General features: G+C 40.5%; 1 protein-coding gene and 1 long non-coding RNA gene across 2 annotated transcripts; both read right to left on the reverse strand.

Annotated features, from left to right (window-relative positions):
* Nucleotides 1-10,869: 10,869 nt before the first annotated feature.
* On the reverse strand, nt 10,870-12,089 carry LOC112951117. Its single transcript, XR_003250138.1, has 2 exons — nt 11,777-12,089; nt 10,870-11,629 (listed from the first exon to the last, which is right to left on the reverse strand). It is a non-coding gene; the product is annotated as an uncharacterized LOC112951117 (long non-coding RNA).
* A 17-nt stretch (nt 12,090-12,106) lies between these two features.
* Nucleotides 12,107-26,775, reverse strand: DPH5 (diphthamide biosynthesis 5). Its single transcript, XM_026043744.1, has 7 exons — nt 26,641-26,775; nt 25,348-25,472; nt 22,211-22,319; nt 15,857-15,977; nt 14,276-14,315; nt 13,276-13,379; nt 12,107-12,342 (listed from the first exon to the last, which is right to left on the reverse strand). Exons 1-7 carry the CDS (start codon nt 26,773-26,775, stop codon nt 12,116-12,118), a joined length of 861 nt encoding a protein of 286 aa, XP_025899529.1. The 3' UTR covers nt 12,107-12,115.
* Between the last annotated feature and the right edge of the window lie 136 nt (nt 26,776-26,911).

A 26,911-nucleotide genomic window follows, 5' to 3' on the forward strand; every position in this document is an offset into this window, starting at 1 on the left:
CATAGCAGAGGCATCACACAGTTCTCCCGATTGTCCCCTTCTGCTTAAGAGGAGTAAAGACCAGGCTAGCAGCGCTGCTGCTTAAATCCGTAACTGGCTGCTTAAATCCATAGCTCTGTACAACGGCTTCTAACCTCTGTCTCTATTCACTTGCTGTGTTATTATATGTTGCAAGTTTCATGAGTTTTAGAATCCAGGCAGCAAAACACAAGTGTTCTCCTTTGCAAGATTTGAGGACCACCAGAAGCTGGGAGATTATGTGCTTTAAAGCCTATCAGCTGCATTTTGTCTAAATTAGAAGTGAATTATAAAAGTTACAGAAGGATATTTGACTGGTTTCTGCTACTAACTTTTCCATTAACATTCTTTTCATATCCGGGGGGACATGTTTAATTGCTGCCTATGGTACATTTCATCCGTCTATAAAACACATCCTCTTTGCCCAAACTTCCTGAGAAGCTGTAAAGATTTATAAGATCCTTACACTTCAAAAACTTCAAAGATAAATCTATATTATCTACAATAACCTTATTCATGTGAATGTAACACAGCAGATTTTTCTGTTATATACCTTGAATACCAAGAAAAAAAATATTCCCACTTAGTAACTCCAGCAGTAGAGACCCAGGGCTCAGGAAGGTCATTGTGGTCAGTGTGGCTCTGCAGGTTTTTCTGAGTGTTTAGTTTCATTCCACGTACAAGACAGCATGGCAGGGGAAAACGTGACTTTTAGGAGTTGTCTTCTGGCTGCGTGTGCTCTCTTCAGTGGAGAGCTACATCTAAAGACTTAGAGAAGAATCTCGATAGAAGTACTAGAAGCAAAAATATACCCTGCTATCTTGTGTTCCTTAGTTTTGTCTTCTACTATAGTTACCCCAATTCTATTTGAGCTGCAGTTTTTATTTCTTGAAAGAAACTTTTTCAGGCCCCAGTAAGAAATTAGATATGCTCCCTAATGTGAAAACAATCCCTTGGTTCATGGTCCAGAACAAGGTGCCTTCTGCATAAGCCCCAAGGCACAATGCAAAGTGGTGAGTAAGATAATGGGACCTTCCTCCCAGCACTGACATGGGGCAGCGGAGTGGAGAGTGGAGTGTGGTTGGCTTCTAACCCAGACAATTTTGTCAGAGAACTGAGGCCTGGGAAGCAAAAGGCAATTGTGTGAACAAAAATGAAAGCTGAACACATTTCTAAGTGTTACAGCTTCCCATGGATAAATTAAAGCGATCACTTTGCTTTCAGTGTAGCTAAATCTGGTTAGAGTCTTGAAGCAGCTTATGTATTTTATGCTATATATATGCTTTGAAAGTTAAGAAACACTATCCTAGAACACTTAAAAAAAGGCAGATCAACATAATAACTGAATGACACTGAGCTTAAAATTCGTATTTCATAAAACTGTTCCAGTTGGTTTGGATAAGATCATCATTCACTCTGTAATCGCTTTACGGGTAATTGGAGGCCATAATCTTCTCAGCAGTAGCATAAATAAATTACTGAGGATTTAGATGTCAGTTTTGAGCTTTGATATTTCCTGCTTCTCTTGTGATACTTACAAGTTAGTGGGAGAAAAATGGAAAGTGTAAGAAGCAGTAATTATTTGACATACCCAAGTGTCCAGGCTGTTTCATCTCTTGTTGGATGCTTTTTTGGATTAGAGGTTATATTTAATCCCTTGTTTGTGGTCCTTTCAAGTGAACATTATCAACCCATTCCAGTATTTTTAGTTTCTGTATTCTGTGTATATGTACTCAGTAGTTTAATAAGAGATATTAAAAGACTGACTTTCAAACAAAAGGCATATTTTAACCAAAGCATATCAGAAAGACTCAGTTTTTGGTTATTTTAACTTTTCAATATAGGCTTGTTAGAAGAATCAGTGAAGAGATGTTTTTTTAATCATGAGTTATTTTCCTGCATGGGATCTTTTCAGTCTGAAAAGCTGTTCAGAAGGTTCCTTCTGAATGGCTATTTCTGTCACTGCCACCAGAGAGCTCCAAAAGCTAAACTTTGGCTAGCTGCAAAATGCTGCTTTTCATGTCTTTTAACCTAATGTGTTATTTTTGAAGATCAGTTTCTCTCTGCTGAAATATGGCTGGATATTGAAGGGAAAAAATAATCTGTTAATGGCTACTTATGTTGATAGTAATGCCGTGAAATATCACTTAATGCTAATGCAGAAAATATAAATTCTTAAACTCCTTGTATTCTAAGAACGTGCTAAAATCCTGTGATCCTTTTCTGCATATTTGACCCAAATTTGAGCAAAATTTAAAAAGCATAAATCATACTACTGTTCTTGCCACTCTTCTCCCAGGCTGTCCCTGAAATATTTCCATTTCCTTTAGGAAAGTCCAGTTGTATTGATACTTGGTCTCTTAGCAGGTGTATTTGTGCACGTGGTTGTGTCCCTTGTGCCACACCGGTGCACAGCTATGGTCTCAAGGGAGGAGCTCCTCTCAGTTCAATGCTGAGAGCACTGCTTACAGGTGTAAGGTGAGCTTTGATATCAGCGCTATTGCCCTTATGTTTTGGTGCTCGTTACAGCTCGGAAGGACAGGCCTACCCACTCAGAGTGTGCAGTTACACGTTCGCTCCAGTGCCTGCTTGGCTCCCAGCAGTGCTGTTTCCTCTGTTCGTGCGGCTCTCGGTGTGTTTCACTCAACTCATCTTGCTCTTCCTTTTGGGGCTCTTGCTCAGCCCTCCTGGCACAGCCCCACGAAATGCCTTTGGGTTCAGGCGCTAGGAAGTTTCCTGTCCGTGCGCAGCCCGTGCTTATATAAACCAATGTCCTGCGTCAGTAAATGGAGCAGAACGGCTTCGGCGCGGAGCCTGCTGCCGGCTGGCATGGCGCGTGCCCTTGGCTGCCCTTCATCAGTCGGGGCCATTCTGCGTTTTGGGAGAACCCTCTCTCCCTTTGAACTTGTGTTCGGAGCCATCTCCGTTCCTCTAAAGATCTGCTGGGAACACTCGCCGTAGTTGTGTGCTTTCCCTCATGGTGCCTACCAGGACCGCTGTAAACGTGAGCTCTTTGGAGGCAACGGGACGCGCAAACGTTTCATTCAGCGACGCGGCGGCCGAGGCTTCCCTGGCAGGGGGGCGGAGGGCAGAGTGCCAGCGCTGCGGTCACGCACCGGCACCTGAACGCCCTGCTCTCCCTCCGCAGCAGTGAATGTCTCCTGAAGAGCTGCGGGCACCCTGTGTCGGCCCCATATATAGCATGTTTGTACCAGCTGCAGGGCAGCGTGCACGGAGTTACTGATGTGAATCTCCCCGCTCGTTGCGCTGGGCAGCTTCCTTCCAGCACCGGAGGATGCTCATTTAACCTGTGCTAGAGGCACCCTGAAAGTAGCACCTGCATGTAAACTCACATGTTCACTGAAACATCCAGGAATTAATGTAATGTGCTGTTCTAGAATCAACCAAAAGGCTTCTCAGCTTTTCCTTCAAGCTGTGCTCTTGTTGCAACAGGGACCTAATTAATGATGGGGATACATAATAGACAGAATTCAGATAATTATTGAAATTATCAAAAATTCACATAATTTTTGAAAAGAGCGGGGCAAAACTAACTTCTGAGATAGAAGACCACACTGAGATATTGTGATATAGGTTTGTAGGCAGACATTAAACTGGTATTTGCAAGAGCTGTATCTGTGATTTTTATTTTTGTTGCTGTTCAGTGTCCAGTACAGCAGTTCCTTGCTGCATCTATGGGCCTTCCTACAGTTTCAGGACACGGTATTTTGGGGGAATTTGGGTAGGTTTGGGTTTAAATCAAACCGCTGTGTGCTGTTTAGGAGGAATGCGTGCTACCTGTGAGGAGCAGCCACCAAGGCTTGGTCGTAACCCACTCACCCCGTTCCTGGCTAAGCCAACGCTGACAAGGTGCGGTGGGAGCACGTGTGTGCCCCCAGATGTGGAAACCCGCTCAGCTGTTTAAAGAGGAGGCTCGGTTCTTTGTGCCTATAATAATACAAGGGCATTTTTGAGCCAGAGATGCAAACCAAACAGTCCAAGTTCTCCAAAAATCTTTGTGCTGCCTGGGGATTTCCCCCGGCCTGCAACTATAAAGCTTTGCTGTGTAAAGCAGGGTGGAGTTAACAGCCCCAAGGCACTTTCTCACCCTGCAGAAATGCTTTAGTTGATTTGTTTAAAACTGAGAATTTTTATATGTTATTGCTGATCAGCCAGAGCTGTCTTGCATGACTCCTCGTTTTGTCTATGAAATTGTGCATTTCCATTTAGTTGCCCACCTAAACCTCCGGCCACCACATTGAACGCACTAGTTATTAGCTGAACTCGAGCGTCAATGCAGTCCTCAGCGCTGCTGCTGCTGTTACCTCCAGCTGCAGGCGAAACCAGACCTGGAGCCTGGACTCTCCTCTACGTCTTGGAGTGCGCTAACACACTGAAGTGGCTCGGGTGGAATTTCAGAATTCCAGCCCTGGGAACCTGGGCTCAGCTGCCACGCAGCTCTCTGGAAGGCAGCCTCTTTCCCAGGAGAGGGACAGGTGTCTGTGTTTCTCCTTGCTCTGCCTGCAGCACTAATTCCACCTCCCTTGGCCGCTCCTTGGAGGTTATCACTTACCTGAGGGCTGATTGTTGTGCTGGAAGGAGGGAACATTCTGCCTTTGGGAGCCCCACCTGGCCGCCTCTCACTTGTTCTGTTATGTCCCACTACCACACTGGGTAAGACCTGTCTAAAATACAGGTGCTTTCCTATCAGCAGGATAGAAAGGAGAGCAGCAGGATCTCTTTCCTGTGGGAAGGAGATCACGAACACAGCAGAAGGCTACATGAGTGCACTTGCGAGATCAGGCTAAGAGGTTTGTCCAGACTCGAACCTTTTCTGTTAATTTGGGGGTAAGGAGGATAAACTCTTCTGAATGCCACAATTCAGAAAACCTCCTGTTTTCTACATTCTCATAATTTTTTTAAAAATGATTAGATGTAGTCTAAATTAAAAATAAATACCAGGAAATCTGTGGTAGTATTTTACACTTTGTATGTCTAAGCAAATGTTTAAGCAAAATATGGTTATGGAGAATGGAATTACTATTTTTGATGTAGTTTAAGAGGATCAGGTAACTGTCACAATTTATTTATGATATTGCATTAAGCTGTGTTTTACATGAATGCCTGATGAAATTGTGTTCATAGGTTTTTAGATTTTAAATACAAGATGCTTAAATCTTACGAATGTAGACAGATCTTTTTGACTAATCCAGATGTGTCCAGTGGAAGTTTAAGCTAGGGAGTTTAATTCAACTATGAAAGCAGTGCTTTTGACGTGCCATTGATGTAAAGATTGGAGATAAAATGCTGAAGATGATGGTAGTGGTAGAGCCTTTTGAGACACATGAGACTGAGGAGCATTTTAATAACTTGCTTTTTAGCAAGAAGCTTTTCAAGAAAATAAGCTGAAAAACAAAAGGCAAACTAAGATATGGAGAAGACAACTAGTGTTCAATTAGGGAATTTGTGTTCGATACTTGGCATGCTTTTGATAGACTGAGGTTATCCTGAAGGTTATTGTTTGCTTTTCTCACCTATATTACACCTATATATCTCCTATATAGGTGAAATAGCTGTTTATTCATTTTATGCTTTCTCCATTGTAAGGCAGTTGTAGCTTGATGACTGAACCCCTCCTCTGCGGGAGCGAGTGCCGACAGCCTGCACCGCGCCCGTGCCCACATCGTGCACCAGCGTCTCTGCCGAGAAAAGCAGCAGGACTTTGAAGCGAGGAGGAGTGGGGCTCTCCCATGGACGGCAGCTGCAGTCAGTGTCAGTGGTCAGGGCTGGCCTGGCCGGCCCCGTGTGGCTCTCAAGACGTGTCCCCAAGGCTGCTCCTCGCGACGCTGCAGCTACGTGGTGGGAACCTGGCGGGGCTTCAGCTGAGGTTCTGTTTTCACTGAGAACAAATGCAATTTTTAAGTTCAGTGGAGCAGAACTTGAATATTTCTTACTATAGAACAGTAAGCTAAGATGATCACATCCCTCTACTTGACCGTGACTGTCTACATCCCATTAAAAATTGTCTTTGGGTTTATACAGAAATATCGTTAAAGTCTCTTCAATTTATCGCTTTCAAATTAATCTTTTTGGAGAAGAGAAAAATAGCCCAAATATTACTGATTTGAAATGGAGAAGCAAACACATTAAATCAGATACTTTCTACTTTGTAAACTTCATCATTGTCTTACTTGCTGGAGAAGCTGTTTTTCATCTATTTATCTGTCCAGGTGTCTTGACAAGCAGAAGCTTGGTGCTCCTGGTTCTCTATTGGAGGGCTACATCGTGAGCTCTTTTAAAAAGTTGGCATCCTAAATCCACGGCAAGTTGTGCTGGCTGTAGCAGCTGTAGGAGAGTCTTTTGGAGCTCTGGACCCTATCCACATGTTCTGGCATTTCTGGTGAATATGTGACATTATCTTTCTTCTATTATTTTTTATACTAACTCATAGAAAGGTCTATTTAGGTAACCAAGTGAACAGTGCACATTTTATAGACAAGTCTGCTCTTAAATGCTTAATTATTTTGTTTGAATGCTTAAAAAAAAGTCACTCAGGTTTTCTCTGAGATATTTTTTGCATGTCTTCTGCTTGAGTCTATAAAAATTATCCTAGTGTCTAATTGCTTTAGATATTTAAAACCAAATGTTTATTTCTTTCAAGTAGAAGTATTCCAAAATATTGAAGCAATTTTAGCATTTCAGTTAACTCTGTGAAATTAGTCACCAAACAAAAACCATGGCCCCAGAAAAAAGCAAAAGGTTGGTCAGAAAACACTATTAAATCTATGTATTTCTAGAAAGATATCATAGACTAAATATGATCCTCGGTTGGGCAGAGCATTCAGATTGCATACTAGTGACCAAAGAAATGAAGCAATTAACTTCAGTCATTTAGTGAAGTTCTTTTCTTGGGTTTTCACAGAAATCCCAGAGCTACTTTAGCTTCATGTAGTACAAAAGAGCTTTTGGGGAGAACTACCCTGTAACACACGTGGCACAGAGTAGGGGCATTGACTTTGCTTTTAAGTTCATCCTTCAACATGCAATTTTAAGCAGATTATCCTAAATTTGAAATACAGCTCTAAGATTAAGAAGGAAGGTTCTGCAGCAAAACTGCATCAAGCTAGCACATTTGCCGTCAGACTTGTTTGGAGTTGTCACTGTTAAATGGCAGGCACTGCCTTCATCTGCAGGGTTATGAGGAGCAGAACAACGCTTTGCTAAGAACGTGTCCACTGAAAAGGGGATTTGGGCCTCAGATATTTCATCATGAGGAAAGTAACATGCTATATTAGCAGTATCACTGCAGTATTACTACCACAGAATTGTGATAATAGAGCACATAAAAAATAGAACAGTAAATATTAAACTTTACAAATGTGATCCCTGTCTTCAAGGAACCTCGCATCTTGTTTCAAATTGCCTAATGGATTTTCTTATTTAATAAAACTTAAATGTTTTGAAATAGGTTGACATTCTTGGCTCTGCAGTGTGGGTGGAGGCTGGAAATGTATGATTTTGAAATCTCGCTTTATGTTTTAGGCTACAGAACTTGAAGGAAGACCCAGAGTTGCCCTCAAGGCCTGGAAGGGTTTCCTTTCCACATAGTCTATTGCAAGTAGCCTTCATTTTCCATAGTGCTGACAGCAACAAAAGAATTTCCTGTTTGTGATCCGACTACCCGGGTCGCGCAAAGCATCTTTATCCCTGTGCTTTTTAGCTTTGCAGTCTAAGGTTACGTGGCTGCCAGACAGTACTGCTGTCTCGCCAGAAGTGCATGAAGAGTCGTGACCTGCAGCAACATGAGCCTCTTACCTGAACGCCCTGCAGGTTGCTTGTGACTCTGCTCCTTTCACACACAGCATTTAGTTTTGGTTGTTGGTCCAGCCACACGTGGTAGCTGCAAACCACATTCCTCAGGTTCATGTCAGGGAATTTTCACCTAACATCTTCATTTCCTCTCTAACAACATACAGGAAAATGTAACCCCTTTTGCACTCTAAACCATTTTATTATAGTCTTTTTGTAGAGGATATGTTAATGCCTTGTATTGTCCCATGGGTTAGTACCATCGCCTTGTGTAATACTGTGATAGAGCAGGTTTTGGTGATCGAACGGCTGAAAAACTTACCTGCGTTAACAGCAAAACTTAGGGAGTAGTTATGCATGAAAAACACTCAGTGAGAAATCTGTCACTTGTTTTTCTTAAGAGCCCTTTTGTATTTAAAAAGTAAAATAAAGAGAAGGTGCCAGTTCATTTCCATTAGCTCAGATTACATTTTCTGATAAAATGTATGTTAATGCCTCAAATGAAAGGTGTTTTGGTGTTTTGGTGATTTGGCTAATCTTTCCCACTTAATGGTATTTCTTTGATAGAAATTCTTGTATTCACCATTTGTCCTTTCCCTGTGGAAAAAAAAAGCAGCATATGTGCATGTACTTGAAGATTTTGAAAGCATATTGTTAAGTTCACTGGGATAGTGTCACTCTTCAAAGATGTTGTTCAGTTTAAATCCTGAGCTCATGTGTTGGTCTTTCAAAGTTTTCATTAAGTTCAAGCCTGCACTTTAACTTGTTCGTGAAACTGAAATCAGTGAAGCAGGGATTATTGGCTTCCTTTAATGTAATGTTTGTGACACCAGGGACTTTTTGTTTAATTCACTACTCAGGTACTCTAGCTGTGATGTCAGTATTAGACAGTAAAATTCAGCTTACAGGTGCTGAGGTTTATCCTGAGTTTTGCCAGGGAATGCACAGTATGTAATGGAAGTCAGGATGCTGTTTAACTTTCAGCATTGGGCTACAGATTTCTGGCATCCTCCTGAAAATTATAAGTTGCTGTACTGAATGAAACATGATAACTTAAACTTAAGCAGAGTTCACCATACTGAATATTTAAAAGTACTAACTTTTAATACTAGCTTCAGAGTACAGCCCTACTATTGGGCTAAACCATTTGAGTTTGCTCATTGAACACAACCACGCAGCCAGGAGGGAACCTCTAGTTGTTTCCAGATGTTTAATGCTTGAGCTTGGATGAGGCCCTACACTTAGTTCACTTCCAGAATATGCTAAGCTGTCTTTTTCTGACCAAGTAACTTTCTTAGAGCTGGACTGATCCATATTAATTTTGTTTTATGATTTCCCCATTATTACCTTAGTTCATAAGAAAAATATGCCTTAAGCCAGACACAAAAGCAAAAACTGTTTCACTTGCATATTTTCATGGTTGTTTGTGACTGCTCCTGAGCTGTATTTACAGCTGCTTCATCACGTAAGATTTGAGGCACTTTGAAACCCCATTCCAAAGCCACTAATTGCACTGGCAGCCTGTGACTGGTCACTGGTGCCTCAGAGACCCGAGGGAGCAACATTCTTGCCTTTACTAAAACAGCGTAGCAATCTTGTCAATCTTTTAATTTTCTGAAACAATTTTCATGGCAACTTTATCTGTTTCTAGCAAAACAGACATTTATGGAAAAAATCCTGGGTAACCTGGGTTTGTGAAAATTACTGTCTAAATTTGAAATGGCATTAAGGAACTTCATTCTCCTTGGAACAACAGTTTTCAAAAATGCACAGCAGATCTCAATAAAATATATGTAAATACAAAGGCATACAAACAGAAGCCATATGTAGCCATAATGATTTTGTACATTTTCATTTTCCTTACAAAGAGCAAGGCAGTAATAAGGAATTCAAGTGAAATATAAGTTACATAATGAACTAGTAGCGGTATAAGGATACATAAGCTTCTGAAATGATTTCTAGAGAAAAAACACAGTACATAAATGTTTACACAAATACACTTTTTCCCCCCCAAAGTTGCTTGTCAACAGACTCTACAAACAGCAAGAGATATCAGTAATCAAATATAATCATATCCAGCATGTCCATAAGCAGGGGACCACCTGATTTTTTTTCTTCACCTACCTGCTTTCATTTTAGGAGTCTACAAATCAGGCAATTCAAAGTGAAACCTTCCATATCCCAAACACTGGTTTGCTAATTATGTAATACTTGGCTTTTTTATAAAACACTTTGCCTTTAGCACGTTAATGGAGAAGCCTACTTTTGGGGACAAAAGCACAGATTTGTATGAATGGCTAACATCCAGTGCTGGATGAATGTCTGCAGATAATCAGCCAAAACTCACTGTGCTGATACTAGTACCAGACTTTGAACCAAGTTTTCTAAACACACTTTTCTTATGTTTTTATGTAGCTGAAGGCTCCCTACCATAGAATTACTGGTCTGTATAAACCATTTTCTTCTGTGACTGAAGAGAGCAACTTACTCCCTCAAGGCTAAGTTGGCAAACTACTTGTTTTTTTAATTTGATTTTTGTATCCTGAGCATAGAACTAAATTGCCAAAAATTTGATGCCTTTTTAAAAGGCAGATTAAGTTGGAAATTATTCATTATCAAATGCAAGGCCTAACCAATCCACAAGGGTTTTCAAAGTACCCAAAATATGTAAGTACCAGTTCAGAGCAGTGGTTCTAGTGACCTAGTGACCAAGTCCTGACTTGTTTCCTCAAGCAGCTATCAAAATGTCCTTTGCTATGATCCTTGGTATCTCACTCCTTTTAGGTGTAGCTTAGGCAGTAAAGAGGGATATACATAAATATATTTCAATTTCAATCTGAGCCCTAATACAGGAGGTATTGAACTCTGATCTCTAATAATCACTGCTTAATTTCTTCTTTACACTTTTCCCAAATCCCTATCTGCAGCCTCCTGGGATTCCCTTGGGGATTTCTCCCTTGTTCCAGCTTTGTTGCAGTGACCATCTGTGTTGAGACCTTGTTGGCCAGAGTCTGCTATAATGTGAGGAGATGCCGGCTGTGCTTGTGTTCTCTGGCAGGTAAACCCTCATGTTTTGCTTTGAGCAAATACTGGGGGAATCCGCTCAGCTGTTCCAGTGAGCCACAAAAGTTCCTGCTTGTGTGGTAATTTAGCAGAAATAATGTGTAAAAAGGGGTTGGACACTTCACTTGCCAAATGCATTGAAATCTTTCATGCATAGGGTAGGTTCTTGTACAAGAGTTAAATGAACTGCTGCAATGTTTTGGCTAGACTGAGAAATAAGGTGAATGAAGAAAATACTAAAAATCATTCCCTGTCAGATACAGCTTACCGCTTGCCTTGTTTTCAATTTAAGCTGTTTTGAGCTACCTGATTTATTCTTAGCAGTGAGTTAACTTGAATCAGATGTATATATGTTCTAATAAATGTATATGTCCAAATATCTGTAAAGAAATCTGATAATACCCATAAGCTTACCAATATTCTGAAGACCATCTATTATTTCATTCTGTAATATTGTTAGTAGCTTATCCATGACTTGTCCCAAGTGCAACATTAGAAAACTTTAATGTAATCTTTCTACTTGAATACGGCCTATATTTCGTCTTATATTAATGGAAAAAATATGGGATCAAGTTTCTTTCCAATAATTTCAGTTAAATCTGCAAACATGCTGTTCTCTTGTTTTCTCAATACAACTTGCCTGAACAGCAGTCACCATCATCTGGCCAGCTGATTCTGAAGAGAAATCCCAGTCTTCTGAATTGCTGCTGCACTTCGAGTCCAGTGCTTCATAAATGCACTAAAACACACACAACATCAGGTTCTATTACCAGCTGCAAACTTCTCAAATGAGAAATTCCATGCAGCTTCCCCAGATGTCTAAAGCGTGAGTTTGCTTTTCTTGATTCAGAATTGCAAAGAATATTCTCACTTAAAATACACTTACCTCAATATATGCAGTGGGCCTGATGAACACGCTATAGCAGAAGTGGTGCTGGGCAGACATCTGCTACATCTTCCCTTCCATCTTTGTACCTTCTTACCCTACTCACTAGCTTGAGGCCCACATGGATGGAAGCAGATGGGAGCAGACAGTTCCTGCAGGTTAAAGACTTTGAGAAGCCTTCAGATGCCATAAGCTAGTGCCAGAAGGCATATCTTGCATTGTGTTGATAAAAGGTGGCCATATTCCCACAATGTTGTCTTTTGTAGCAGTATACAATTTAAATGCATTTAATAAGCAAGTTCTGAGAGGGAATCAAAATGTAAAATGCTCCATTTTTATTTAAACGGTCCTTTCAAATGCATTATTTTCAGAGCTGGAACAGCGATCGACAGAAAAAAGTTGAAGCATTTCTAATTCCATGGGATGCATGGAGCCCGTTACAATCAGGGAATGAAGTGGGCTGCCTAATTCCGCGGTGGACATTTGCTGCAGGGTGCCTGAAGCAATTTTCTGATCCGCAGCACCCACACGTGCGAGGCCAACGCAAATGGTGTTTTCAGTAATTTCTGAAAGAGAGTCAAGAAGTGATCCTAAAACCTTCTGAGGGACCATGCTCAATCTGACACTAAAAACTTGATTTATCAAGTAATAACCACATTTCAAAGGAAAGAAAATAAAGTATTTTCACATTAACAGCAATCTCAGTCTCCGAACAGTAAGCCAGAGAGACCTAGAGAGTAGAAGCCAGCTCTCAAAAAACAGAAAGCTGTGTTTTAGAGAGGCAAGAAAGCAGAATACGAAATTGATTCTGGAATTGTATTCATTTAGAGAAAATTGCTACTTTTGATTCATTTACAAGAAGAATAAAACAGGGATTGTTTCCTTCTCATCTTAACACAGTATCAGGAATAAACTTTTAAAAGAAGAATAGATGGGGAAAATGAAACCATGACCAGAAGTCATCTTCATAACTGCTATGAAGAAGCAAAGACAGAATTTACCCCAGTCTTAAAACATCTCACACTGTCTGATCTTGACCAGCATTAAGAATTCAAGGTCAATATTAGAGGCCTGCATCTTAAGAGTTAATCTAAATTCATGCTGGTATTCACATAGAGCAGAATGTGGCAAGTCTAAATAAAACAGGGTAGATAAAAACCCAGCTGATCTAACACACTCACGATCCTTCACTGTCTCTCAATTCCAGTGGAACAAAGTGCTCACAGCTTAAGATGGACAGAAACAACACAGGATTAAAGAACTCAGACTTTGACTAAATCTCCAGGATTTCCTTTATGCTATGCTCATTCCTTTATGTTCACTGACCTAAAAGATGCTTGAAGTCCACCAAATCCATCCCGTGATTAGGATTTCAAGCAGCCTAATTCCACTGCATCAAAAGACTGTCCTGACTAAAATGAAAGGAAGAGGGTTCTGAGGCTCATCCATAAGTGAGCACAGAGGGGTGGCAGAGGATAGAAACACTGCAGTCACAGTACCTGGTTCATCTCCTTGGAGCCTCCTGTTTTTAATGATGCTAAGAAGCTGTTCTGCAGCTTGGTTCACGCTCATGTAGCGTGCTGGCTCATAAACCTTCCTTCCCCTGCGGCAAAAGATCATTAGAGATGTTTAACATGCAACTTATGCCCCTGCTTCTAATTTTCTTAGTCTATTTCAGATTGGCCCTAGAAACTGAATTTGAAGGCCAGGGTCTCAGGGCTGAACCTTTAGGACAAGGGTGACATTTTTAAGGAAGAAGTCTACTGCATTCTCAGCACACCTGTGAACAGCAGAGCTTCCACCTGGCAGATCATTTGGGTCTTAGAAGTAAACTGAGCTATTGGAAGCCACAGACAGGTTTAGCACAGCTACTGAGGGATGCATTACACCCAAATTCAAGGAGCAACTAGTGCTTTGCTATCCAGTGCCTATCCAGTAGACAGATGATTACAGACTAGAAATATACTCCTAAATGAAATGCTTCTTATTTTATTTTGCCAACTGTGGAGTGATGTCAACAGATTTTATTTTGGAACTCCAAACCAAAGAAACCTCAAAGTTACCAACAGGCTTCATGAATGCAAATTTAAACCAGAGCTACAGCATGTCTGTAAGCAAGTATTTATATTCGCCTGTTTGTCAAAACATACAGATTGCAGATGATTAAGATGTGGTGAAAGCTTTTTTTCAGATGCAGTTAAATGAACTTAAATGATCAGCATATATAAAATTCTCCTATTCAAGTGTGATGTGTATTCAGCACTTCACATTATTTCTAGACAGTGTAAGGAAAAATTAATTCCAGACACAGTTCTAGCTATTAATCTATTTCAGGACGGGTCCTGCTCTAACAGGAAGGTTTTATTTAGAAGAAAGTGAAGACTCTGCCTCCTGTGGAGCTCAAGAGGACAAGGCAGGTGAGCTCAGTATTACATCACAGGTAAAGAACCTTTGTAAACCTGCAGTGTGCTGCTTTCCATTTCCAAAGTGATGACTTACTTCATTAGATTCTCCAGAGACTGCTCCTTCACTTTAATGTCTGTAGAATAAAACAGTAATATTAACACACAGAATCCCTACAAACTTTGGTTATTCTTTTCCATGTAAATAAAGCTTTAGTAGGTTCTATATACTTTATAGGAATATTTCAGCTGTTACAAGAAAACTAATATATATTACAGCCAAAGTTTAACCTATTCTACCCTGCCTAATTTATTAAGAAAATATTATAATTTTATGCATATGTAAGCTTTGCAGATTTTAGAAGAATTTAAGAGCATAAAAATATTGTAAAGTATAAAAATAAACTACAAAAGTATAAATACGCAGGCATATTTACCATCAATAGATAGTTCAATGCTAGGATGCTTAGGAAGATGGGGCTACTCTCTTACGAATACTTTGTAGTTACAGAAGGTAAGACTGACAGGCAGCGATTACATCAGTGCCATGCAGGAACCTGACTTTCATTAGCACTTCCTTCCTGTCCCAGGCAAACTTAGAACAACCTTCTGTTATGGGAAAAAAGAGTTCTGGGGGAGGAGACAGAGAAAGGTGGAGGGGCCAGGTAAGAATCTGCACATCTGCTACTTTATACAACTCCGCTAGGCCACTGTCTCTAAGAAACAATCAAATGAAATCAGTGTGCAGCGCACTCCACAAATACGCTGGCAGACAACCATATTATAGCAAATACTCAAATCCTGAAAAAAAATATGAAGTCACACATTTTGAAGCTTAAGTAAAAAAAATCACTTAGATGAGATCTCCTAAACCATAGTGACTCTGAAAGATTTTCTGAAAGAATATGCAAAAAATGGCTCATAGCCTACCTGATTGCTTTCATGTCAATTGAATTGCTTTGTTATCAGAAAAAATATCAACTTTTTTTTACAAAAAAATATTTTTTGGCTGTGAGTTAGCATCTTATAGCTCTCTATATATATTTATAGAAGTGTCTTATAGTGTATAGTCAAGCAATTCTTTAAGAAGCTACCCAGACAAGTACACTTACTCAAAAGGAAATTTTTGGTCTTGGGCAGGAAAGATAAAGATCAAACCCATGGGAAAGCCTGAGGACAGCACTCAAGCTTCTCTCCTGATAAACATCTTTTCCCAAAACATTGTTAGATAAGAACTTAAGAAACCAAATTTTGCCCCATAAAATAGAATTGCAGTTAAAAGTACAAATTAGCTCCTTCAAGAAATCAAATAAATGGAGTTTAAAACTAAGTCAATAAAATGCAGCTTCAAGTTACTGCAATCTCATTTAGACCCTGAGCTACACCTAGCTTAAAGTTATTCTGAGCACTATAGTGAACATGGGCCTCTTGCTCTTGTTTGACTCCTAGGGTGGCACACTTTATAGATTTCCTGAAGAGGAATCAGACATTCCTGGCCACTGTAGCATGAACAGTAGCTGAACTGATCCTGAGTGCACACACTCTAAAAGCCAAGGCTTCAGTGTATTTTCACAGCTACACATTAGTTGAGAAGGTCTGCCTAATCCCAGATGCTTCATCTCATGCCTTCCAGCACGGTGGCTGGACGGCAAGGGGCAGCTCAGGAGCTGCTGCTTACCGAGCAGGCACAGCGTGTGCATTCCGTTCCGCCTGTTCTTCTGGATCTTGTCAAAAAAGCTTTCTGGCTTCCACGACTCGGTCCAGAACACTATAGAAACTGTTTCTCCAAAATTGTACAACTGTAAAACAAAACAAAGCCAGTAACGTACATATACATTAAAAAGAATGGGGAAAAGAACACAAAATTTAAATATATTGAGCAGTTGGTCATACTGGAACATTTTGAGGTTAGAAATTTTAAAGAAATTTTATACTGCTGCAAGTACTCTTCTATGAGAACCTTAACTTTGCCCTTTCATAAAGGCTTAATGAAATAATGTATTCAAAATAATGCTTCCTTTTTTAAAAAGCTGTCCTGCAGTTCTCTATCTCTTGGTTAGTTCTACTGCATTTATTTGCATTTTCTTTCTCTCCTTTTACTCAAATCTGTAATTAGCAAACTTTCTCTTCTCGATAGCACAGATGTGCTGCTATGCCCTTACATCTTACAGAATGACTCACAAACTACCTCTAAAGATTTGTAAATACCCTAAATATCTGTAAACACTTTAATATTTATGAAGAGATCTGAAGCAGACTTGCCAATCATTTCTAGTGAGTGAAACCCACAAGTCCAATGTAGGTTAAAGCAGAATTTAGCTTCCAAGTCTTAGTAACTGACTTGAGAAAGGGTAGAAGTGCACATCAGTTTTGGTGATTACAGCTCTGGACTGAGGTCCTACAAGACAATCTCACAGCTTGCCAATATTGGGTCTGCTTGAGCCTACCTGTTCTGCCAGAGGTCAGTAAAGCCTGGAGCAAACTCCAGTTACAATATTTTCTTCAGCCTGTACTGTGGTTACAAGATTCTTCACCAGCTGGCGAAGCCAGGACAGCAGGGACACAGCGATTATATAAACTGACCTCCTGTTGTCTCTGCAAATCTGGAAGGAAAAGCTGCTTTTCCAAGGCTATCACAAGAGGTAGCATGCCTGTTACAGTGCAGAGGACCCTGCAGTCTGACAGCACTGTCCCATCTGGGATTCCCCTACAGATTTATTTACTGCAGTCATTAGGTTGTAGTTTTAGTTCCTTTACACTAGCAGAACAGAAATGAAAAGGCCCAAGCCTAACATAATCTTAATCAAAGCAGAGACATGCTTGTTTTCAAGGGATCAAGAGCTCAAATTTTAACCACTTATGCTGACAGGATCAGCATTTATGCACAGAGTCCTGGAACATTACTAAAAACATTTCCTCTTTTATATATTTCATTCTAGCACAAGGACAAGAACACACAGACAACATTTCACAACCTGAGGGTTCTTCCAGTAACCTAAAAATAGGTTGAACCAACAAATGCTCCCAGTGTTACTTAACTATTTAAAGGCTATGATTTTAGAAAGAGAAAACAAACAAAAACCCCACAAGCTACGTTTTACCTATCTTGCATTTGGCTAGTTACAGATCTCTCCATTTTGCAAGCAATTTGGAAGAAAGATTATTGAAACAAGCACAGAATCACAGTTCGTTTGGCATCTTGATGACCTGAAGGGGAGAAACTTCTGCCTCTGCCTCATGGGCAAGACAGGCATGCAGAAATGGGTACATCATTACTTTGTGGTAACAGTGTTAGAGGTACACAGATCATAAAAGCAAGTTGCATATGCAGCCTGTATAGCACCAGATATACAGCACCAGATTTTGCATTAACGACTAAACACAATTATCACTGCAAACTATGTGCAAAACTGATATGCCATTAGCATTTTAACCTTTCCACTAATATTTCTTGCTTTACTTGTTTATGTGAGCAATATTTATACTAATTGAAGCCAGTCTAAAGCATGACATAGAAAGTGCTCTGTCACCATCTCAGCTCAGAAAGTCTGCATGAAAGTGAGGTTTCAAAAGAAACTAGAGCTGTCCTTCTCAGCAGAAGCTCACTTAAAACACTTGTGTGGCCCATTACCACACAAATATAGAGCATGAAAAGAGGAAAGGAGATGAAGCTAAATAGGGAAGTTAAGAAAGGAAGATCTCCTCCATCCCCTCTTCAAAAGTACTAAGGCAAGCAGGACAGAAAAATGCAAGACAGTATTAAAGGGGAGTAGGACAACAGCTGCAGAGACACCAATAATAAGCATTTCAAAATGCAGACATTTATTTTTACAGAGTCTTTCTCAGCATTATTGCTGTATCAGCTGCAATAGTGACACTGCATTTCTTTCAGTTAAAAACCTAATTTCTCTTAAAGCTTCAGAAATGGGTACAATTCCTGGACAGGAAAATAATGAGGAGTCTTGTCATTATGTTTTTCAGACTCAATACCTTCATACATAATACTCAAAACCCTGCAGGATAATGATGATATTCAGCTGTGTCCTGTGCTGAAGGTTAGTCACCTTCACCTAACCCCATAGGTTATTTTACAGGTTAGGAGCATTCCAAGAATGAAGCTACAGTTACCCTGCTCACATCCCACCAACACCAAGAAGCTGTTGCTGCTCCACCAGTTCCCTAATGGAATTTGGAGACCATGCAGCACCTCACATGAGTCCGGGTTGGGTCCTGACAAATTCCAATGCGCATGCACAGCAGACCTAAGGCATGTTGGGTTTAGCTTTGTACTGGAAGTTTTGCTGTGATGCTACACAACATTCATCCTCAACCTAACAAGTCACAACTTAGTCCCCTTATCCTCCATAAGGAGTTTATACCCTTTCACATTTCATCTATTACATCTGTCTTTTGTTAAATGATGTCTATTGTGCTATTTACTATAGATTTTGGCAAGCAGCTACTTGGGAAGCAAAAAGATCAACAAAGAGGTAGCAGGATTCTATCAAGCTTCATTCTGATCACACAAAACAATCAAATTTAGATCTAACCTTTTATGCCCCGTTACCTATAACCACAGGCTTTGAATGGACATGATGCATCCATGTGAAGTGGGTGCTTCTACATTTTGCCCAGACAGGGCTAGATCTCCTCTTGGTACTGCAGGCCAGCAGACGGGTGAAGGCAGGAGCTTTGTGCTTTGGCTGCCCCCAGTACCAGTACATAAGAAACTGCCATGCCTGAGGTAGAACAGTTCAGCTATCAAAGAAGTCTGATACTTGCACCATGAAGCAGACTAGAACAGGATAGGATTTACCCTCAGAAGCTAACATTATTTTGCCTTTAATAACCTCCTGAGCCTCTTTCCAGGAATACTAGACCATAATTCCTTCCCCTCCTCCTCATTTGGGCAACAAAGCTGAAAAAATTATCTCAAAATGAACCTATTCTGATTAATTGGGGGGGTGGGTTCTGGTACATATCCTGATAGCAAATGACACTAAGTTGCATAATAAATTTAATTTACAAACTCATGTAACTATCATTGATTTAACAATTCATTTGAGAAACAAACACTGAATTTTAAAAGGCTTAGAAACAGTCAGCCAGCAAGTGATATAAAATGGTTTATAATTTTAGGTGAATAGAAAGCCATTTTGCATAGAGCTTCTCAGGTTAGAGTATTTATGAAAGCTAAGGCACAGCAACAGGGTGGAACTCAGAGGTTCTTTTCCTACAACACTACAGGGTTTTTTGTTCCATTTTGATCATGGCAAGTAACAACTGCATCCCTCAGCTTCCTTATTTATAAAGTAATACTTTGTACTTGAGAGAAAAAGCTTAGTAAATTATCGAAGGCTCAGAGATGACATTTGATCTAAGGCACAAAAGGAAAATGGGTTGCTAAAGACAAATTAAGAACACATCACTTCGTCATGAAACAGATCAGATCACTCCTTATATTTCAACAGCACAAATAGGAAAAGAGTCTGCTTTCAAGTTGTGGGGGCATCTGAATATTTAGGTTACCACAAAGAACTGACAGAATTTTAGCTAGCTAGCAGGATTAACTAATCAGGTATGTTTGCTGAAGCTTAAATCTAATGACCATCTTCTGGTCTAGATGTTTTCCAACATCTCCCTTCAGAAAATCCTCTCATCTCTTCTCCTTTTCCTCTGTGGATCTTTCATGTTTCCCGTCTCTTTCCTTCTACCTCAGCCCTTTGTCTTCACTCCCATGGCTTTGCACTAGCTTTGCACTTAACACTAAGATCATGTCTTGCTCTTAGGGTAGCTGAGCAAAAATAGGTAAAATAGATATAACTGTTCAAAATATCATGTTTTGAAAAGACAGAGATCTTGAGCTAATGATGAAAACTGATGTGTTTCCTTAGTTACCCTACATCAGAAGAGCTTTAGCAAAGCCCCAAGTCTTTACATAAAGGAATCTTCACCTGGGCAATCTCAAAACAGCCACATGGACTCAGCTACAGTAAACTGGCAAGAGAGTGTGAATTTTTTCCTAGAGGTCTTTTGGAAGACAAATTCCTTCTTCACTAAATACCTGTAACTTGTCCAGAAAAGTACCTATGCTCTTTGAATGTCAGAAACAAACCACAACTGATATTCTGAACTGACCACCCAAAATGCTGCTGCTCACGCATCTTTGCCGAGCTCTTTGCACAGTATGTGTGCTATATGGCATCAGAAAGCTTACTCTCTCAACTTCAGTAAGCCCCTACATTGCAGGAATGTGCTATGCACCAAACAGTAGTTGCCTATTACTATGGCAGTTACAGCTCACTACGCACACGACAGAAAGGTGTTTCCTGTTTTTCTCTAGTAAGAAAGAGGTTTTTTATCACAATCTGATTAAAACAAGAAAAAAGCCAAATCTTTTCTGTGGTGAAGTAAAAGAGGAATCCTTGCTATACTTGACACCAACTTTGCTCTTTGAAATACAGTATCTCCAAACCCAAACTGATGGCAAGAGGCAGCCACAGAACATACAGAGGTAAAGACTCTGCCACAATTCTTTAATCGTAGTTAGGCTTTTAGTGTGATGCCCTTCACTTGCTGTTTACCCTCATAAGGTACAATTAAGAGTTAAACATGTGGCTGGTTATCATCCTTTCCAGTAACACAACATGCTCACAATTGCCTAAAATGCTTTTTACAACGGGAACATCAATTTACAAGAAGGCAGCCCCTCCCAAGCCAGGATGGAAATTGCCAGAGTAACATCGTGTTACCTTCCAGTCTGTTCCCCTCAGCACAGGTTGGGGAAATATTAGCTAATCTCCAAAACTGTGTTTACATGAAAAATGTATACAGGCTTGTTGTAATAACTTCCTGTTAGTTTCCTGCTCTCTTCCAACCAACTCTATGCTCTGTCCTTTGCCTAGCTGTATGCTGAACTGCCAGGTCAACAGGGCTCTTGCATTTCCAAGCAGTGTCATCCAGGTGCGATCAAAGCTAGAGATTACACTCACCCTATTGCAACAGATTTTCTCTTGCTGAGCAGCACTGAAATAAAGTACTAGCGTTTATCAGCGTATTTTTGAAGACATTGCTTGTTTGTTGAAATAAAAGACAGTGTTTTCTCTGTTAAGTTCGGAAGGAACCTTTCCTCCTGCAATAATGACAGCATCTGGATCAGACTCGCAAGTCCTGCCTGCAGCACCCTCACCTTCCTGCGCTTGCTCCCAGTCTGGGCAAGTCTCCAGCTTTGTTTAGGGTTCCTGGGCAGAGGGAACAATTTTGAATGCTGAGAGGGCAGGTTCCCTGTGGCACAGGTGATAGGAAGATAAGAACACACCCTATGCTAAAAGGCTTGGTAAGAATGAGAGGAAGCTGCAACTAATTTACCTGTTAGTAATGCTGATACAGATATTGATACATATTTACTGTAGGAGGGTGAGCTATACATGTAAAAGGAAGTAGTCAAGGATTTTCCTGTTAAACACTAGATCTTGGCTGCTTTAGCCACACAAGAACAAAAAACAGTTGCTAGAGCAAATCCCTTATCTCAGTAGACAGGCAGAAAGTGAAAACTGGTTAACTCAGAAGGAGGGAAAGAGAAAGAAAACACATGGTATGCAGAATCTGTGAACTAGTTATGATCCATGCTGGACACATGCACAGGCCTGTGTATGTATTTATTACAAGAGCAGCATATTTCTCAACAGGATAAGAATGTAATTCCAGAATAATCTTATTAGATGACCATTGGTAGTAGAAGGAAGCTGGGTAAAGCTTTATCTGTAAAACAATTAAACATCAAAAACAATTTAAACATCAAAAATCTCACAGAGTGGGGGATAGAGGTTAGAGGGCAGAGAAGGGTCATTATGCACAGGCACTGATCAAAGGGGACTTATGTGTAGCATGCTGGTACTGAAGGAAATTCTGGCAACAAAGTGTACAATTGCCACAGCTCTTCCAGCTTTAGATTGTAACATGCCCTACTGCATGGAGAGAGCATCTCCGTGCAGTGGAACAGCCACTAAAAAGTCACATACAAAGAAGTTACCTGTAAGCCACAGCAGCCCACGGCGCTCATTATTGAGGCATTATGAATGACCCTGTATGGAATCCCCAGCTTCACTGCTCGGAGCACTAAGTCGCTGTGTGTCGTGGCCCTGTCGCAAGGGAAGGGAAGGGATTAAAGATGGAAAATATACAGTGAGCATATGTTACTAGCTTTGTAGTTTTCTTTTAAAATAAAAATCAAATCACAAAACAAAATGCAATGCAGAAGTGTCAAAAGGCAACAACTTCACTTACTGTTACAAAAAAGTAAAAACTGCAGTAAAGTTCCCATATTTTGTCTCCCCCAGCTGAAAACACAGGCAAAATTACTATGCTGCTGTTCCTTATAGCTTTTTGGTGTCATCGAGGCTGCAACACTAGAACAATTGTTCCTTTAACGGAACTTGGGGAATTATTTGAAAAGGAAAGTTCCATTTGTCCTTCATCTCTTGCAGGTGTCTGCTGGACATCTGTTGAACTGTAAATGTCAGTACCACTGGGCACGGACTTTGGCAAAATCCAAGTGCTTCCTCACAGGCCATGCAGCGAGGCCTTCTCCAGCCCAGCTAGGAGTGCAGCACTCCGGGCAAACAGAAATTTGAGCATTTCAAGGGGAGCTGTGTGCAACACTTAGAAAAACATTCCTAAAGGAAATCTTCTCTTAAAATATTGAGGCCACAATTACTTTAAATAACACCTAAATTTGTTGAGAACAAGTTGATTCAAAATTAAAAACAATTCTAGCTATAGTTATAAATATACTCAATCTGTCCCTAGATATCTTATACTCCAGGGATCTTATACTGCCACTACAGTGAGTCACTGGACTTGCAGTTAACAAGATAAAAGTCCTTTTAAGATGATAAGTGATTGTACATCCAGGATAGTTGTATCTTTGAACTGCAACAATTTTCAAGTGTTTATCTTTCTTGCTAACCGTTTAAATACATGTTAGAACCTTCATTTCTCCAGGTGACAGAAATGCACCTATGCCTTACATGAATTTATCCTATCTGAACAACAGCCTCAGCCACATCCCTTTCCCCAAGGTGTATCACACAATCCTGACCATAACAAAGGTAACAGAGAAAGAAATAGCATATGCTGATCAGAACAGTTCAATGGGAAGACTGCTTTCACCCTGGCCAGGCTCAGTTCCCTTGATCTTTGGCCTGATCATTTCCCTCCTGCACACCTGACTAGCACCATTCAGCAGACCAGGTGCTTCAGAGCAACACAAACACAGCAGCAGCTGGCAGGGGTGTAAGAATGAACTATCAAATTACACATCAATTTCACTGGAGAAACTTACTAGAGGAATCTGATTGTGAGAAATTCAGAGACCTGCCAAAAAACAGATTCCCAGATCCAGTAGAACACAGCACAATTATGTAAACCAGCACTGCCATTCATAATTACACTGGAACACTGGAGGATTTTATGGTTATGCTAACTCTGACCAAGGGATCAACTGGCTTTATTTACTGAAATTTGCTTCAAAATTCCCTCCTCCCCCAGCAGATCTATGCATAATGACTGTAGCTAAAAGCAGAGGAGACCTCAGCTAATTAAAAAAGCCTGAAGGAGTTGGCCCTCTGCACCCCAGGCTATACTAGTATTTTTGTCACTGATATAGCATTCAAGAAGTTGCACAGGTTGTAATAACATGAGTATTAGCATAGGTTAGCTGAAGATGGGCTTTCTGGCATGACATTAAAATTATGACCCTCCTGCTGACACACTTACAGCTGTTACTACATCTCCAGGTGAAACATTTGCAGCAAACACCAAGAACTACGGCACAGAGATAGATAGTTGCTTCCCTCAACCATTAAATCACAGACAGCCAAGATTTACTAAAGGTTCAAGCCAAACACTGTGATTACTTGTAAGCATAACTGAAATACTAAGATCTGCTAAGATCACACAGTTTCTGTCCACCTTCGTTGCATCATCTCCTAGGACAGAAACATTCAGCTCTTAGTAAACTCATGAATCCCTAAAGCCATAGGGCTCTACAGAGGCACAGAAAGAGTTTCAGCTTCAATGCCAGAAGCTTAAAATAGATAAAAACACTGCTTACAAGAAGTGATTACTATTCAGAAGTTGAAGGTTTTTGCTGTTTTATTTGGCCTTGTATGGCTACATACATCAGTCTCTAGTCCTGAACAAGGGTACAGGTAACATGGCTCTACAGGAATACTAGTTTTACCATTAACATGCATTGGAAGTATAATTAATATTTCTGAAACATATAATCAGCTGCCCCCTAAATAGCAGCTTAGCACAATACTCGCTTGGCAATTCTCTTCACCTTGTATTTACGTTAATTAGCCACTCTTGATAGATGTGCACACTACTGTTTTCCTTAGAAGCTCTCTCTATTTTTATTTCCTCCCACAATCAGGACACTCAGTTATTAGATTTTTCATGAGCCTCTTAATAGAGTAATATAAATCTTTCATCACCAGCTGGAGACTAAAACTCTTCTCTATGGCTTGACACTACAGATTGATGATGCCTGACTGAAGAGATTGGAAGAGATGCCCCGGATCATAAAAAAAAAATATATACACACATACATACATTCCAGCAAGGATATAAAATGGAAACAACAGGCTTAATAAACCAAGCTAGGAAATTTATAATGGTGTAGGTGACTTTAAAATACAAACATAAATCAAAGCATAAGCATTGTATAATGAGCAACCAGTATTCAATCGGAACACCTCAGAATAAAAGCCAGTTTATAAATACAAGTTACAAGTGTAGGAATAGGCTCTCAAAACACATGCTTTTCATGATGATGTCAAGTTCAAGATTTTTTATTAACAAACAAAATCTGGAACAAAGTGAAGTCCAGCATTGAAAACGAAATAATAAATCACAGCTAAAGAAGGAATGTGTATATCCCTAAGCTCCACATCCCTATCCGTAAAGGATGTTTGGGTGAGAAAACTCCAAAGCAATATAAAATGTAGAGAATTACACATATATTTGGTATGGTATAAAAACATTCTGAAGAGTCTCAACCCTTCCTTCTTCATAAAGAATTATATGTTTATGAATGACACTCCATGTTAATAAACCAAAAAAGTGATCAGGTTAGAGCAATAATTAAAATGTTGCCTCACTTACCCAAAGGGATCACCAACCACAAGAAAAGCGACATCACAAACATCAGCTTCCTTTAAAATGCTATCTGCTTCTTGCTCCACTGTTTCCCGATCAGCCAGAATCAATTCTTTTCCATAAAACTCTTCCTAGAAAGTGATATTTGGTGAAAGAAACACCAAAATAAGACAGTCAGAATGGCTTTTATCTCTCTGCATTCCAATTTAGGAACAAAACCAACACACACTAGAAGAAACAGCTCAGTTATTTTTCTCTTACTGTTTGACTCACATATGAAAACACCTCAAGTTCCCATTAGGGAGCTCTTGGGTTGACAGAAATTACTGCCAGTTGTGTTATTGCACCAATGTGGTTTTCCCGGTGTCTTCTGTACCGGTTCTGAAGCTGCTCCTGCTAGCAGCTGCTTACAACAGACAGGCTGAAGGTCCCTCAGCAGTCACTAGGCCCCGTAATTCAGCTGCTCATCCCATTGGGAGCCATCCCCACTCCCAAGTTGGATTAACTGCTTAGACTAATTGTAGCACAAACATCAAACTTCACAAATAAGACACTACCTATTACTACCATCTTGTTTTCCAGCTTTAATTCTTCTTCATTCCCTTGTAACTAACCACATCTAAGGAAGGAGTTCATATTAATCCTTCACCTCCAATTCTCCATAAGGAAGACCAATACAATGTATGCAAGTAAATACCTTTGACTGTCCTTCAAGCACAACCCTTCAGCAGCTGAGGAATCATTAGGTCTCTTTGCATACTTTAATTACATTTACAGAGGACAACCAGAGATGCCTGGTGCAGCTTCACCTGGCTTTGGAAACATGCTCACCGATTACCTCAAACATCTGGGTCAGGCAAGTTTGGCCATATCTTCCACCCTGTGTTTACATGATTAGATCACATGGACCACGAGCTCTTGCGGGAGCCTCAGCATGGTGAGACATGCAAATCCAGGGCACTCAAATTACTACTCCTAGCAGACATTATAATGGAACCTCAGGCAAATACTGAAGTTCAAGGAACAAAATAAAGAGTATTTTTCAATCCAAAGAAATACTTTTCTAGGGATGTTCCTCAATACACCAGGTTGACTTCTATCTTGTTAGGATTTGAGAACAGTTATGAATATAGGAACAGGTATAGGAATATAGGAAGAACAACTCTTCCTATAAAGCACATTACATAAAGGCCACACACTCTTTCTTTATGAGAATTTTGGGTTTTTTTTTTTGTCTGCTGAAGCCCCTGGGGCCCCACTCGGGCGCTCCAGGCGGCAGGGGGGCTCTGCGGGACCTACCAGCGCCTCCTTGCCCACGGCGAGCAGGGACGTGTAGGCCTCCAGGTAGACCCTGCGGCAGCGCCGCACCGCCTCCAGCCCCTTCACCGTGATGTCCTTGGCGTCGCCCAGACCCAGGCCCACCAGGTACAGCATGGCCGCGCCCAGGGCAACGAGCCGCTAACGGTCACCAACAGCCATCAACGGTCACTAACGGCCACTCCCGCGCCCACCTGCCGCTTTTCAGCCGCGCGGCGCGGCCCCGCCCCGCCCCGCGCGCTTTACGGCGCCG

This window comes from Nothoprocta perdicaria, unplaced genomic scaffold (genome assembly GCF_003342845.1).
Source record: "Nothoprocta perdicaria isolate Ctin4 unplaced genomic scaffold, notPer1 scaffold_338, whole genome shotgun sequence".
NCBI lineage: Eukaryota > Metazoa > Chordata > Aves > Tinamiformes > Tinamidae > Nothoprocta > Nothoprocta perdicaria.